The sequence below is a fragment of the Callospermophilus lateralis genome, chromosome 2, assembly GCF_048772815.1.
Source record: "Callospermophilus lateralis isolate mCalLat2 chromosome 2, mCalLat2.hap1, whole genome shotgun sequence".
NCBI classification, from domain to species: domain Eukaryota; kingdom Metazoa; phylum Chordata; class Mammalia; order Rodentia; family Sciuridae; genus Callospermophilus; species Callospermophilus lateralis.
In genome coordinates this window covers 158,565,854-158,582,061 of record NC_135306.1, presented here as the reverse complement: position 1 = coordinate 158,582,061, position 16,208 = coordinate 158,565,854, and the positions used below count along the sequence as shown (strand labels likewise).

The following is a 16,208-nucleotide window of genomic DNA, read 5'->3' as shown; positions in this document are numbered from 1 at the left end:
CCTCTGTGATTGGCCTACAGGATTCTGTGTGCACCAAGAGGAAGCTGCTTTCCTCTGTGACTGAAGGGTGGCAGTGGGGTTTGTGAAGATCCTAGGAACTCTTTCTCATTTTGGATTGCTCCTGGCTTTATGAATGAAGGCTTATGCAGAAGTTTGGAGGGGCAGATGACTTGGCATTTTTCAGATGTTTTATAAGCCTTTTCATGGCTTGGACTCCCAGAAAAAGAACCCTCAAGGTTGTCACTTTGGCTCATGAGTTGAGAGAGAGGGGTACTGGTTACAACAAAGCTCCTGCAATAAGAAAAAGGGCTTTCTTTTTGAGGAAATTCATTGCCTTGTAGATGGGGTTGGATGAGTTAGAGGGTTTGAGGCTTGAGGATACCAAACATTTTGAGTACCCTTATCATTGAATGATTAATACATTGTATAATATTTTTCTACCTTTTCCATAGGTTTTTACATGGATCATCCCATTTTATTTTGTTTATCCTAGTAATACTATGAGGAAGCCCTTTCTTATTCTCTTTGAAAGATGTGGAAACTGAGATACAGAAAGGTTAAGTGACCCACCTGAGTTATACAGCTGACCATGGGTAATGTTAGGACCAGAGCACAGTTCCTGACTCAACCCTATGCTTAATGATTAGGTTAAATTGCCTCTCTTTGTATGCCACAGTGGGAAATATAGAACTCCATTTGGCCTCTCACCTCTGGATTTTCCCATCTTTATAATCTTTGAAATAGTGTGGGGCCTTGCTGGAGAAGTCTTAGGACCCAGTCTCATTTCATAGTGCTTAATTTAACTGGTAAAGATATTTTGGCCTGTAGCCACTTCTTAGCCTATACTGGCCTATTAGTGCCAGGGAAGTCAGAAGTCAATCTAAAGATAAAAGACTCAAACTTGTGGCACCAAGCATCTTTCTGTGTTCCATGCTGACCATAAGGGTGACAGAACAGAGCATCTGTGCACAAGGATGATGGAGTTGGTGCTTAAAGAGTTCATGGTGAAGACAGATTGTGGTTGAAGACTGTGAAAGTTCTTGAATGGGTTTTCTAGAGGCCTAAGCTCTGCCCTCTCCGAAGTCATTTATCCTACCAACTTCTTTGCATCCAACAGGATATTTTAAAGTGGATTTGGACATTTATCTGGTACTAGTTGTTGTCTAGTCCCAATCTTTGTTTAGCTACTCTGAAGAAATATCATGGTCAGAACTCTGCAACAGAAAACCCCTTACATTCCAAGAAAAACTGGAAGACATTTTGGTGGCTTCTTTTTGTACTTATGGACTAGTCAACTGCTGAAGAATACACACAATCCTTTCCTCAATGCTGTCTGAGGGAGTCAAAACATTAAGCATCACAGAAAGCTCTGAGTTCCAGTTCATCTGCAAAAAAGACTTCTTTGCTGCCGCTCATAATATAGTGCAGATCTACCACAAAGGACTTTAAGGCCAGCAGGATGCTGCCTATGACTTAAAAAGAGTCTGGGATATAATATACACTTCCAGTAAATGATAGAGAAGCAGTAAGCATTCCTATGACCCAGATTAAGAGTGATGCAGAAGAACAAAGGATGATGACTCAGGTTGATAGCATTTATGCCATTATCAAAGTACTTTGATGCCTGAACTCTTAATTTATCTCTTTATAATAGCTGAGATTTATATCAACCTTTTGAGGAGGAGATTAATGCCTGGAGATGGGAAATGAGTCATTTAAACTCATATTCAAAACCCTGGCATATATGAGGAAATACGAAGCATCTTTAGTCTCCAAATACACAGCAATAGATCAGATCATGGGTACTCAACCTCAGCAATGATCTTTTCTTCATAGCCTGACCCTCACAGTAGACAGAATATTCCCAAGGCCTGGTGAAGCACTCTTAGGGCATTTCCTATATCCTGGTCAGTTCTACTCTGTCCTACTCAGGAGACAAGGCAAACACTCCCCAGGTCTGGATTTCTGAATTTAACACCCTTTAAGAAGCTTGTGTTCTTAATTCTATCTTGATTTCGGTCACAAACCAAATCCAAGATCTTTGCCTAGGTCTCCTGGCCCATGAGAAAACAGGCCTTTGCTGGTAGGCTGTAAATTTCTTCTAGTGACCTGAGTAAACCTCTGACCAATTCTTCTGAGCCTCCAAATCTTTCACTCATCTCTTTCACTTCAGACTTATTGGACCCTCCTTATTCTTTTTGCCTTACTTCTCCCCTCAGAATCTGTGATAATGGTTTTTTTCTTTTCTTTTCTTTTCTTTTTTGACACTAAGGATTGGATCCAGGAGGAGATCTACCACTGAGCTACATCCTCAGCCTTTTTAAAATTTTATTTTGAGACAAGGTCTTGCTAAGTTGCCCATGCTGTCTTCAAATGTACAATCCCCTGCCTCCTGAGTTGCTGGGATTACAAACGCAATGCACCACTGCACCCAGCTCCTCTTTACTTTTGTGATATCCCCAGGTCATCAGGGCACAGGGCACTTTTTTATTGCCCATGAACCTTTTTCCAATTGATTTTGGTCAGTTTGCATATATCAGCATATTTACTTTCAATAGGAATAGCCTTTGGTAGTACAAGAGCTTTTCATTTGAGATGGAAAATCATTTACTGTCAACAAGAGCAACAACTTTACTATAAAAATCAACATGTAAAACCAATTACTGGAAAAGTTAATCTATTCTTCACTTGTCTTATTCAGCTACTTCAAAATATACTGCTATTAAACCAATCTGCCTAATATTGAAGATGTTGAAGCCCTCAAATATTTCAAGAGTTTAATTCACAAATCTGTTTACCTCTGTCCTTGTTTTCTTTTCTGTTTCCTCAGGCAGAGTGAAAGCTTTTAGTGTATTTCCAAGACAAAATTCCCAAGTATCTTTGGTGATTTTAACCACTGGAGGGAAAACCCTTATAAAGGATATAAGCAGGCAAACAAAAGCAGCAACAAAAGCAGATGTCACAAACCCCACACATTATTTTCTATATGAAATCATAACCACACTCAGTTATCCATCAGCATTTTTTATCTAGCAAGCTTAGATATGTTTTTTTTCTGAAATTTATACTTTTCCTATATTAAAATAGTAAGCAGATTAGAAGCAGGAATAAGGACTTCTATAATGGCAGCTCACAACAGGGAGAAGGCAAGATGCATGGCCTGGAAAAGTGCCACTGTGTGAGATCATTCATTGAAAGGGCAAACTAAACTCTCCATTCTTAGTAGTTCCTGAGAGCATCTCTGGACTAATTAGTGGGTCACCAAAAATTCTTGACTTACTAGGCTCCATTTACTCTGTTTAATAAGACAGGGTAGTGTGTAAAGTGTTTTAAACGTACTCCCATTCAAAATAAAGTCTAAGCCAATTGCATTTTGTTATTGAAAAAAAGTGTGTTTCAGATATCTGGAAAATTAATTTATGTGGAATGCTACTCCAACTGCATTACTTCTCTATAGTAATATTATCTAACTGTAAGAACCTAAAACTAATATTAAACTCAGGGCATGTGAACTAAGTGTCCGTTTATTGACTTTGTAATCACCTGTTACTAGGGTACTGGCATTCTAGCTATTGGCCCAAAATTAAGACCAGCCAGTGGATTTTCAGGTTGGGGCTGGATTTGTAGTCTTGGGCCTGTATGAGGCTTGGGAAATCTGAGAAATCACTCTTGTGTCTCAGTTTCCCTTCCAACTGTTTAAATGAGAAAACAATGCTTTCTCTTAATTTTGACAATACCATGTGGCAAGCATTAGAACAATAATGTCAACACATTGAGCTCCAGAAAGAGATCCAGTTGGTGAGGGTGGAGAGAGAGATGGCTGCAGATAACAGATCAAGCAGAAGACAGGTTAGATAGAATAAGGGCTCTAGGCATAAATTTACTCCAGGCATGGCATTTCAGACAAGTCAGAGAGGCAGCAGATGGAGACAAGGAGGCAGAGAATGACAAGAGAGAAGAAGAGGAAGAAGACAGGGATAGGAACATACAGTTTGGGAGAGTGAGAGAAAATTAGAAACAAGTGAGGATATGCTAGTTGAGGGAGATAAGGGGAAGTTCTTTAGGCCCAGGATCATCTCCCTTCATCTGCCAAAGATGACCTGAGCTGATACATGTTTTTGGCATTTTGCCTTTTTATTTCTGAACTAGGAAATAGTTTATTTTCACTTCCTCACTATGCATATTTTCATCCATGAAATCTGTTTTATATATGATTAATTCAAGGTGTCAGTTATGTAGTTGACAGCCTAGAAGAGTAAGTGATGGACCCTATAAGACTTTATGGTGGGAAATGCACCTTTGCCTTCTCTCATTTGTCCTCTGTACAATTCTGGGTGCTGGAGATAGTTGACACTATCATCTCCACTGGCAGATGGGTGGCTTCTGTATGTGAGGCAATACAGCCACCTTCCCAATCCCTTCTCTAGCCCTAGTATGCTCTCGAGAAGCCCTTTCTTTCCTTCCTGGCCCTAGAGACTCAGGCTCATTCCTTGCCTTGAAAGTTGGCCCTCACCTTGCCTGCACTCATCTTGTAGCACCAACAGCAGAGTGGCATGGAGGCTTTCAACTCTACTCTTTTCTTCCTGTACATGAAATAAGTAATTTTTGATTTAATATTTTGTAGCTCTTCCTTCCAGAGAGTCAGATGAAGTATCAAAATAACTAGTACACAGCATATATAGGTTCCAGAAGTGCTATTGTGTTTGTGTAGCCTACAGAAATGGGGTTGGGACTGGTTTCCTCAAAGCACTTTCCCTGGGTTTCTTCTTTGATGGAAATTCCCCCAGGTTCTTGTTTCCAGAGCTTTAGCTTACTTCCTTATAGCATTGGCCTCCTTGAATTTGGCTAAAGACATGAAGATGAAAGAGACCACTCTAGTCTGTGGTATCTTAGGACACATAACCTACTGCATACTGTCTTCTGGGTATTATGGGAGCAGATCCAGCAAGTTCACTTTAGAATTCTTTCATGGCTCAGTCTACATGTCTTCCTCTGCCCTATCCTTTGATTAACTCACATCTTACAAGCAATTAGCATAGGAGGTTGAAATCCAACAAATGTGATCTCTATCTTTTCTCTGGCAAATTTTGCCCTTGGGGATTTTATCTTGTGTGCATATCTGTGACATACAGCATCCTACCATTATTAGTTGGATGGTCTCAATGGATTTTGATATTCTTAATGCTTAGCAGCAAGGATCTCATTGAGAGCTATCAATTTAATTTTCAATGTCCAGCATGGTAGATGAAATGAATGCCAGAACTGCATTATAAATACATGTCAAGAGGGGAAAAGGTAAAAAAAAACCCAGTTCAAAGGATTGGACTGTTGTATATTATAAAAGGGAAAGCAATAACACTGGGTATTTGTGTCTACAGATGAGGATATGTAAGTTGTTAGAAAGCTATCATAGTGTGTAGCCAGGACAACTAGAGGACACCAAGGGATGCAGTCCTGGGTATATTGAGGAAATCATTGGTTTCTAGCTTTAGCCCCTTAAGCTAAAGCTGGGCTTTGTGCCTAGTTTCCCAATTTGGTTTGTGCATTCCTCTTACCTCTCTAATCATTTTTTTCCCTTGGGACTTACACTGTAGAACAAATTGAAGCCCTTTTATATAAGATTATTGAATTATCAAGGAACATATAAAAAGCAAAATTTTCTTTGGAGAGAGAAAAGATATTTAACTCATCTGCTTTTGAAATTGAGAATCAAGAATCAGAAGTATAAATTTTACTAATGCTGTTAAATAAAGGACAGGGGCAGGGAGAAAACAGAAAGAGATGATAATAAGAAAGAAAAACAGAAAATTAAAGGAAAGGCCATGAGAGAGGGCAAGGAGGATAGGGAAGGATAAAGAAATTGAAGAATAGAAAAATGAGAGAGAGAGAGAGTGAAGGGGAGTCAGCCCAGAGATGGGTAGAGAGAGAGCAAGGCCAAAATTAAGAGTGTGGCTTTGGTATCAGAGGTCTGGATTCTAAAGCTATGAAAACTTAATATATTTGGTGAAATATTGAAAGGATCCTCTGCAATCAGGAATGCAAGTAGGATGACATCCTTATATGTGTGGAGTAAAGTAAGAAAGAAAATTAAAATTCACTCTTCATAGATTACCTTATTTATGCACAGAGAAAATCCAAAATAAAATTCCAGAGTGACTTTAGCAAGATCTCTGGATGAGATTAATATAAAAATCAACTTTATTTTATTTTATGTTTTTGGTACTGAGGATTGAACCCAAGCATACTTAAATATTGAGCCACATCCCCAAACCTTTTGTTGTATTTTATTTTGAGACAGCATCTTGCTAAGTTTCTTAGGGCCTCACTAATTTGCTGAGACTGGCTTTAACTTGTGATCCTCCTGCTTCACCTCCCAAGCCATTTGGATTACAGGCATGTGCCACCATGCCCAAGCTCAATTTTATTTTAATATACCCTATTTCACAAATAAATGAAAATTACAAAATTATGTTTTATAAAAACATAAAAACCCTAAGTTGCTTTTCTGACTCTAATTTTCTCATGTAAAATTAAGGCTACAACAAAAATAATAACAATAACAGGAGAAATGGTAGAAACAGCTGGTGTTTATTGAGTATCTACAGTGTGCTAGAATGCATAAACCAAATTGGGAAACTAGGCACAATCCCAGCTTAAGGAGCTGAAGCTAGAAACTAATAGCTTTCTCATTTGTTCTAAATGTTTAAATGGGTTATTTCTTTAACCTTCACAACAACTCTTAAATGATTTTTGTGAGGTAAAAATGAGATAATATATGTAAACACTTAGCAAATTGCCTTGCATATAATATTTGCAATAAATTTTAGCAATACAAAAAAAGTAATTATTTAAGGGAAACTCATAGACTCAGTTGTTAGTAGAATAAAGCTGCTGTTCATTTGGTTAAGATTTAGAATGAACAGTCATGTAGTGCTGTGAAATTTTAGGTGTAGCACATTAATTCATTTTTTCATTCAGGCACTGCTCTTGGCTTTAGAAATACAAAATAGACAAAATTCATGCCCTAATAGAGTTCACTGTTTGGCAATGGGAATCAAATTAATTAAGTGCTATCACAAATTGGGCTATAAGACTAAAAGTACAAGGACAAGGCATTATGAGAACATAAAAGGTGTGTAGGGTGGCCTGGTCTGGACTTGAGAATGAAACTAGGCTTTGTTACAATACTGGCAGCTGAGCTGAGTTCTACATGATTGTGGAACAGGGTACGGGGGTGGGAGAATATTCACAAAGGAAGCAGTCTTTCTAGAGTGGGTGAGGGCTGGGGGTGCTTGAATGATACAGGAATTGAAGATAATGTCTGAAGATAACGTCTGGAGCTCAGAGAATGGGGAGTGGGTTGTAGTATGGGCTGTGACTGTAAAGGAGAATGTCAGAACATAGACCCTTGGGAAACTGTTAAGCATTTTTGTATTCATCCTAAGAAGAGTAGAATGCACTGCAGGGTTTTATGAAAAGGAATGATGATCATATGCACGTTTTAAAGTATTTCTTTACCGACGAGGCCATGCCTGTTGTCTAGGGACTATGAAAGTAGGTGAGGCTAGTGAACCATCAGTAGAGAGAGGAATTAGTAAGTATATCTGAGAGATATTTAAGGCAGAACTGATGGGCCTGCTTTTAGCTTGGGTGAGGGAGGAGGGGTACACCGTTGATACCTCCCACCTGGGATCTGACTTGCAGAGCTGGGTGACTAGGAGTGACATTCACTGAGATGAGGACAGTCTTTCTTCACTATGAAGTGGTTTTATTGAATTTATATTGAAACTTGAGAATGTATTGAAAGTGTTTATTTTCCTAAGGAAATTTGAATTTTTCATATATGGGGAAAAGAATGACAGACTTGGAAAACTGATTTTAGAAGCTTAGAGATGCTTATTCCTTGTTTTCCCTTTACTATTTTAAATAGTTAAATTGCTATTTATTTAGCATTAAAAAAAACAGAACTTATAAATTCATGAAGGTTAGATTTAGACTAGTCTCTCTCCTGCATCAAATGTTTAGCCTTCTCTCCTACATCAAATGTTTCTTTAATCGGAAAAGCTAAATAGATTCAAATGCAGCAGTCTATATATTTTTTATTTCTTTTCATCAACCCTTTAGTTCTCTTCTCCTTGGGTCATTCAGTAGTTTTATATAAGAAAAGAACTTTTGGAGCTGGAACATCATTGCTTCATTCCGTGATTTACATTCCCTCAACTTGGGGGAATGTCAGTCAACTTCCTCTGCGTTTCACTGGGCAAAAGATTGGCTACTGAAGGCCTTAGCTTAATGGCTCTGGGACTGCTGATGGCAAAAATGTCTGGGATCATCTTAAGTTAGTTGCTCACAAGTTCCCTTTCTTTGACTTGGAATGTCTTTGGCAGGTATATTAGGGCTAGAAAAGACCTTCAGATATCTTATTTAAAGCTTTTATCAAATGCTGGTGGTACTTGGAGTTGATTTGAAAAAGCATAGAAGAGGCCCTGGAGTTTACCCATGTTCCCCAGGCTGATTGGGACTCCCTCAGCGTTGGCATCCTCTCAAAAAAGAAGTTCTGAGGCAGATCAGAATTTGAGCCGTCTTAACCTCCTGCCACTTTTATGTCGGAAACTAAACTTTAGAACACCTTGAAAGGAAAAGAAATCACCAGTGGTATAGTAAGAGGGGAATGTGAAATTAGAGGGCAGTCTTGCTGACTGACTCTTTGCTTAAGCACAGGAGTGAAGGTGGGAGAGGTGGTTGGTTGGTTGATTGATTGATTGATTGTGTGTGTGTGTGTGTTTGTGTGTGTGTGTGTGTGTGTGTGTGTGTGTGTGTGTGTCTACCTTAGGTCAAATGGTAGGCTTTCTCTTTTTCACTGTCTGTTCCCTACCTCCACCCAATACCAGTGTCCTTAGCTTGTGCCTCCCTCTCTGTGTCATAGCCTAAGAACTTCCTTGGTGTCAAGGATTTGAATAGAAATTCATGTGCTGCCCAAGTTCCCCATCTCTCTTAGGCTTAGAGGCCAGAGAGGAATCTGAGCATGGGAGCTCTTGTGGGCTGGATCTCCCCTCTCCCTCCTGACATTCTCAGCTAACAGCCTGACTACCCTTTGTCTCTGCTCCTATAGAACTCCACCTCGGTGAGCATCATGGGCTTTTCCAACACTTTGGAGATGGAGTTGTCATCTACCAAGCTGGCAAGGACACTAGAACCACAGGTCCAGAGTGTGAGAAGCCTGACACCTGGCCCTCCTCAGGCAGTACCCAGTCTGCTGAGTGGCCCCCCACAAGCTGTGACCAGCCTGACCAGTGTTCAAAACCATACCATGCCCAGCCCGACAACCAGTCATCTACAGGTCATACCAAGCCTTGTGCATGGCACATTCCAGTCCATGCCCAACATGATGAATGAGACCTCCCCAGCCATCACAAGCCTAGCAAGTGACCATTCTCAGGCCAGGCCCAGCCTACTGTCTGCTCACACCCAAGCTGTGCCAAGTCTAGCAACTTGTCCTTTGAAGAGCATGCCCCTGGTTTCTGACAGGCAGCTGGAAACTGGATCCACTTCCAGTCCTGACCCTGGCCGAGCTGTAGAGAGCCTATGCCCCAAGGATGGAGTTGACCCCTCCCTGAGAAATGCCCTATGTAAGGTAAGTCATAGGGAAATGTCAGTTAACCTCTTCTGCTTGTCACTGGGTAAAAACTTGGCCACTGAAGGTCTTATCCTGGCTTTAGCTTAATAGCTCTGGGACCACTGATGGCAAAAGTTCTTTGATTCTTGTTGTCTTTTCTTTTCTGGAAGATGGAAAGTGAGGATTCCTCTCACTTTACTGACTCAGTGGGACAAGGCCCCATGGCCCCTGAACTGGATGTGCCCAAAGACTTGGCTATTACCTCAGAATTAGAGGAGCCAATTAATCTCTCTGTGAAAAGACCTCCCCTGGCACCGGTGATCAACACATCTAAAGCTCTACAGCAGTACCGGAACCCACAAGGTGAGACTCAAGTAAGAAGCCTGCCTTCATGTTGACCATAGACTTGTGCAGATGGACTAAGCACGTTTAGGTGAAGTACAGGGCAGCAGATAGGCTCTAAGCTTGAGGAGTGCTGCTTCTCTCTGAGGCTAAATGTACCTCTCTAGAAGCGAGTTCCTCTGTTCTGCTTTCCTCACTGTGGCTAGGGCTGATCCATGTGGCCAGCTTTCTTGTAATATTCCCCATGCAAAAAGTCCTGGGGTCTGGGTTGCATGTAGTGGGAGACTGGAAGAACTCACCTCAAGGTGGCTAGACTGGGAAAAATATTATAGGTAAAAAAGCACATCTGACTTTAGAGTTGGACATACATAAGTTAGAATACCAGCACTGTGTTTTTTGATTTTGAGTGATATACCTAATATCCTAGAACTGATTTCTTTCTCTGTAAATGGAACTAATCATACTGACTTCATAGGCTACTGGGACAAATAACTGCAGAGAACTAACTTGACAACTTACTCTGTAGTAGCAAGAATTTTCCTTGTATCCAGAAATACTATGAATTTGTGTTGTTCCACATAGAAAAGAGATTTTGGAACATTGTAGATTGGCTCTTATTTTCTTTTTAGTTACCCACACTCCTTCTCAAACTGGGCTAGGCTAAGATTTGTTTCTTCGTGGAAGGTGATTTGTTTATTTCTGCTGCTAAGAAAGTCTGGAATTGAGTACCATTGATCTCTTGGACTTTCTTAGTTCAAAGTACAATGTATGCTTAGTTTGTAATGATCAGTCTATTTTGTATAGATTTAATCACAGAAAATGAAAGAAATATTTTCCCCTTTTTTCTCACATTGAAAGGCCAACCAAAAAATTATTGGCTCTTATTATACCCAATAATGTAACCCTGCATTTTATGTAGTTGGATTTATTCTTCTGGATCCTGCTTGCCCATGTAAAGTGCCTAGGACAGTGCCCAGTGCTCACTGGGTGCTTTCAAGTCCTAGTTCCCTCTATTTGCCTCCACTGCTCCCTGTCCATCCATGAAGACTGTGCTATACAGGAGAGGGCTCCCTGAAGCCTCTAGCTCACAGAGTGTGAGCTGGATTCTCAGGCAGTTCTGGAATCCCAGCCCTTGACTGAAAAGGAAGAACAGAATGACTTCTCAGAGCAAGTGTTACCAGAGTACTGGAAACAAGTGATTTGTGAGCTCATTTCAAAGGTGAGAAGCTGGCCCCTCAGTGCCTGACCCAACGCTCACCTGTGGGCAGCCTCTGAGCATTATCTGTGCTCATCCTTGAAAGAAGGTGGCCTCCAGGAAGGATATCCATGGGATTGCCACCATTATGAATCATTACAGTGTAGGGAACAATTATGGGATGTGTGTGGCCAGACATGTGAATAACAGTTATGAATGGAAGGTACAGGTGACAGAGTATATCATCACAGGTATTTATTTGTCTTTTGCTTTAGAATATCAGAATTTTGAACAAAGACCCTTAGAGCTGGATAAAAAAGAGAATCAGAGCATCAGGTAACAGACTCTTGGTCAACCCCCGCCTCCAACTCCAAACAACTTTATGTCCTGTACAAGAAGTAAGCATCCTTCTTGACTTAACTAGAAGCAGAAATTTTCCTGCTTCTGTCTTCTTTGACCCCCAGGCCCTCAAGTGGGGTGTGTATGGTTGGATGTCTGGGATGATTGTGGGAGGGTGTCCTGGCTCCTGCCCCAGGAGGCATGCACTCTGTGTGTAGTCCTTGCTCTTCGTGGAGCTTCCTTCTTTGACAGGGACTACACAAAGGGCTTCCCAGTGTCTGACAGGGTCTGGCCAGGCAGAGCTGGCAAGATGTGGACCTCAGGGGGTTGGACCGAGGAGATCTTGAATAGTTACACAGTTGTGGGATCACAGATGAGCCTGACTTAGAGGTTGGGATCAGAGGAGGCTCTTGCTGATACCCAGGATATCTCTTTTGCCACAGAGCTTTCAACAGTGAACCTAAGATTCCCTATGTGCGACTGGAGCGACTCAAGATCTGTGCTGCTTCCTCGGGAGAGATGCCTGTGTTCAAGCTGAAGCCTCAGAAAAATGATCAGGATGGGAGCTTCTTGCTGGTTATTGAATGTGGCACTGAGTCCTCCAGCATGTCCATTAAGGTACCACTTTACTATGTTTTGACCTTAAACCTTGGCCCAGTCCAGGAGTCTCTCCTTTCTCTCTGCTGCAGCTAGAATTCTGGCTCAGGGGCCTCTCCGAGTCTCTGAGTGAGGGTGTAGCTTGGCAAGACTTTGTCCTCTGCTGTAAGGGGTCTCTGAGGTTCATAGAAGGAGTAAGCTGTCCCAGCACTTGTGGGACTTGGCTAGCTTGCAGTTCTGGAAGAAATGATTCTTATATTAAGTGCTCAGGGCTTGTCAGTCCCTCCCACTGTGTCCCTCCACATCTTGTTAGTACTGTTCTCTGACTACTCAGACTCACTTCTTCCCCAAGGTTAGCCAGGACAGCCTGCCTGATGCCATCCAGGCCCCAGGTCTGGGGGGAAGAAAGGTCACTGTCACTTCCCTGGCTGGGCAGCAGCCACCAGAGGTGGAAAGTACAAATCCTGAAGAACACAGACTCATTTCTCGAATTCCTGGAGCCAAGAAGGGTCCTCCAGTCCCAATAGAGAATGAGGACTTCTGTGCTGTGTGTCTCAATGGTGGAGAGTTGCTGTGCTGTGACCGCTGCCCCAAAGTGTTTCACCTTTCCTGCCACGTGCCAGCCTTGCTCAGCTTCCCAGGGTGAGTCATACCAGTCCAGTGCCATTGCCTGACTACCAGGTTATCTTCTATTATTATATTATTATTATAGGTCAGTCCCACAGAACTTCCCAGGGTGGGCCTACTCCCCTCTTCTGGGCCTACATGAAATGCAGGTCTGTGAGTTAGTGGGCCCTATATGTGCCTTCTGCACTCAGACAGGTAGATGTTGGAAATTTGGTTGACTTTCCTACTGCCTCTGTTCTCAGCTTCTTCCTATGCAAAGACTTGCCTCTGTACTTCTTCCCTGCCTTCTTCCTAAATATTTTTTCTGGATTCACTAAATCCTGAGTTACTGAATTTCTTTCAAGCTCATTGCTAGGAAGCCATTGCCTCAAGTGAAGAGCTACAGACTCAGTTTCCCACACTGTTGCCTCGATGCTTGTCTTGAAGGAGAGGGAGAGGGAAGGGTGCTCTGGGCAATTTGCTGAAGCCTAACATGGCCTCACCTATCTATGCAGGGGAGAGTGGGTGTGTACCTTGTGTTGCAGCTTGACGCAGCCCGAGATGGAATATGACTGTGAGAATGCTCGCTATAGCCAGCCTGGAGTGCGGGTACTTCCTGGCCTGAGCACATGCGACCAGAAGGTAGGGAAAGGTCTCTAGAAACAAGGTTTTCTGCTTGAAAAAGCCCTCTGTGCCTAAAAGGGGATGAGGTCTTTCAGAAGGGTGAGACCTGCTTCTGGGTACCTTTCTTTGGACTGTGGCTGATGATAACTTGGCCAATGGGAATTTGTATGGTTTTCATTCTCCTAAAAGCTTTCCTCTGGCTTGGGAGTCTGAACTGTGCCTTAGTATTATGATTGGAAACCTGTGGGACAAAGCCAGACAGTTATTAGTTTTCTCATGTTTGATTTTTTAAATGGGCCAGAACAAAGTGACACTGTTGCCAATTATGATTTCTGCAGAAATGTGAGAAGCTGGTATTGTCCTTGTGCTGCAATAGCCTCAGTCTGCCCTTCCATGAACCTGTCAGCCCCTTGGTAAGGAAAACCTTACTGTTTCTGCTTGCTACTGTCATTTCTGTTCAGAGGGCCTAGGCCATGGGGCAGGATCATGATGGTGTACCCAGGGGGCTCAGGATTCAACCATTGGAATAGTGACAGTATTAATTTGTGGATGGTCCAGGGGACCCTGGGGGCCATGGCCAGTCCAGTCTTTACTCTCCAGCTTGCCACAGCTGCTGCTGCATCAGACTTGACTTGGCAAGTGATACATTCCTCCTATTTCTTTTTTTTGTCTTCTCCATAATTTTATTCCTGCTGTTTCTCATCTTTCTTCTATTCTTTCACTTACATTCCAACTCATTCTCTGCCTCTTCTCTTATCTATACCTATTCTTTTCTCTTCTTTCTTTCCTTCTTTTCCTCTTCTCTCCTTCCCAAGGCGCGACATTATTATCAGATTATCAAGAGGCCCATGGACCTGTCAATCATCCGGAGGAAGCTTCAAAAGAAGGACCCAGCTCATTATACCACCCCAGAGGAGGTGGTATCAGACGTGCGCCTCATGTTCTGGAACTGTGCTAAATTTAATTATGTATGTCTTTTCCATTTTTCATCTTTTCTATTACCCAGTGACCCAAAGTTTATAATGGCTGAAGTGAGGGTTGGGGTATGGGGATCAGGTTTGGTTCGGAGCTGCCAGGAAGACCTAAGAGGAGTCCTGAGGTCTACTGTGGTGAGTTTTAAAGCTCTATCCCACACTCAACCCTCAGCATGGACTTAGGAGGAAGATAGAGAGGTGTTAGTAACTGGCCACTTGAGGGTACCTGTTAATGTCGCTTCTACTTTAAGAATTGTACCAAATTGGTTATCCTGAGTCTTAGGAGAAAATGCCAAGTTCCAGACAACCCAGGATGCGATCCCAGAATAGGCCAGATAGGCTTTGTGCTCTCTGTATTGCTCTTGAGGGAGGGGCCTGGAAGAGTTGGGCTAGTAGAAACAGGCCAACTACCACTGCTCTTTTCCCCATCAGCCTGACTCAGAGGTTGCAGAGGCTGGCCGCTGCCTGGAAGTATTCTTTGAGGGATGGTTGAAGGAGATCTACCCAGAGAAACAGTTTGCCCAGCCAAGGCAGCAAGACTCAGACTCCGAGGAGGTGTCTAGTGAGAGTGGATGTTCTACCCCTCAGGGCTTCCCGTGGCCCCCCTGTGTTCAGGAAGGCATCCAACCCAAGAGGCGGCGAAGACATATGGTAAAGCTTTACTGCCAGCTGGCAGGCATGTACATGGGTGGGTGATTGGGCAGGCAAGGGGTAACTGAACAACAGGTATAGAGCAAGCTAAAGTGAAGATGCTTGGGTAGCACAAGAGATAGTGGTGAAAATGAACCCTCACTTCAAACCCCTTATAATATAAGGGAGGCAGGGCAGTGTGGGGCTCACCAACTCCAGTTACTAGTGAGGCTTGATGTTTAGAGAGATGCATGTGCCTACCCAGTGTTACCCAGAAAATTAGCAGCAGAACTCGGGGAGCAACGAGCTGTCTTGACTCCAAGCTCAGTGCTGGTTGTACTACACTGTGATGCCAATAAGAAGAGAAGAATCTAGTCTCAGTGTCTGATCTTTACTTTGGGTTTGAGGGAGAAAAGCAGGGATCTTTTTCAGCCTCTTAGTGTGTGGAAGGAAGGAGAGATTTTGCTTACAGCAGAGAGAATGTCTCTGGTCCCACCTGTGTGGGCCTGAAATTTCAAGTCATTGCTATTAAATTCCTCAGAAATGTAATGTTTACCCAGTGTGCCAGGAGCTGACTAACCATCCCTGGTTATTTATTTTACTTAGCATATTAGGTATAGTGGCTTCAATAAGTTTTGCTGTTGCATTCCTAGGATAGACACTTTGACTCTAGAGAATCTGAGTCTTAACAAGTGGCCTTTTCATGTTAATAAATCCTACATATGGCTATTCTAATTCCAAATATATTTATTTTTTCTCTCAGGAGAATGAAAAAGCAAAGAGAATGTCGTTCCGCCTGGCCAACAGCATCTCACAGGTGTGAGAGCTGGAAGGAGACCGAGCACTCTGGTGGCTGGTGTCCCGTCCTTTTGACTATTCCTCCCCATCCTTCAGCTTACTCTTCAGAATGTGGATGTGAGATAAGATGAGTCTTGTTGAGCTGTGTAGTGCTCTTCTTTGTCATTTGCATCTACAGCATTTATTTGGGAGCCATAGTGCATCCACTACAGAGAAGATTCAGTAATAAAGAGGAAAGAGGGAGAGGTGTTCCTTGTTTCTGGAGTAATCAGATGTATGGGTCACCTTGACAAGACCATGCCTGGTCAGGCTCAGAAGGACCTAAATTCCTTGGTGATTCTCTCCACCGAGGAAAGCAGACCTTCCTCACTTTTCAGTGTCCAGGGCTCAGGAGCAGAGTATATTATCTCCTCGTGGCCCAGAAAGTAGGTAAAAGAAGGGAAGAAGTCTGGACACATGGCAGGTCTATGATCCCTGGCCCAGCATA

At 42.5% G+C, this 16,208-nt stretch overlaps 1 protein-coding gene across 3 annotated transcripts in view; it reads left to right on the top strand.

Annotated features, from left to right (window-relative positions):
- The window catches only part of Trim66 (tripartite motif containing 66), a 48,214-nt gene extending 32,352 nt beyond the window's left edge, over positions 1–15,862 (top strand). The window contains exons 11-20 of one of the 3 annotated variants that reach the window (XM_076844197.2): positions 9,113–9,634; positions 9,787–9,979; positions 11,429–11,489; positions 11,936–12,110; positions 12,526–12,731; positions 13,211–13,337; positions 13,658–13,732; positions 14,135–14,287; positions 14,726–14,944; positions 15,687–15,862. In XM_076844197.2, the coding sequence (XP_076700312.2) occupies positions 9,113–9,634; positions 9,787–9,979; positions 11,429–11,489; positions 11,936–12,110; positions 12,526–12,731; positions 13,211–13,337; positions 13,658–13,732; positions 14,135–14,287; positions 14,726–14,944; positions 15,687–15,746 (1,791 nt within the window). In that variant the 3' untranslated portion in view covers positions 15,747–15,862. Of the gene's footprint in view, positions 1–9,112; positions 9,639–9,786; positions 9,980–11,428; positions 11,490–11,935; positions 12,111–12,441; positions 12,732–13,210; positions 13,338–13,657; positions 13,733–14,134; positions 14,288–14,725; positions 14,945–15,686 lie in introns of all 3 variants that reach the window. The other 2 variants (XM_076844195.2, XM_076844196.2) reach the window with 2 other exon arrangements.
- The last annotated feature ends 346 nt before the right edge of the window (positions 15,863–16,208 follow it).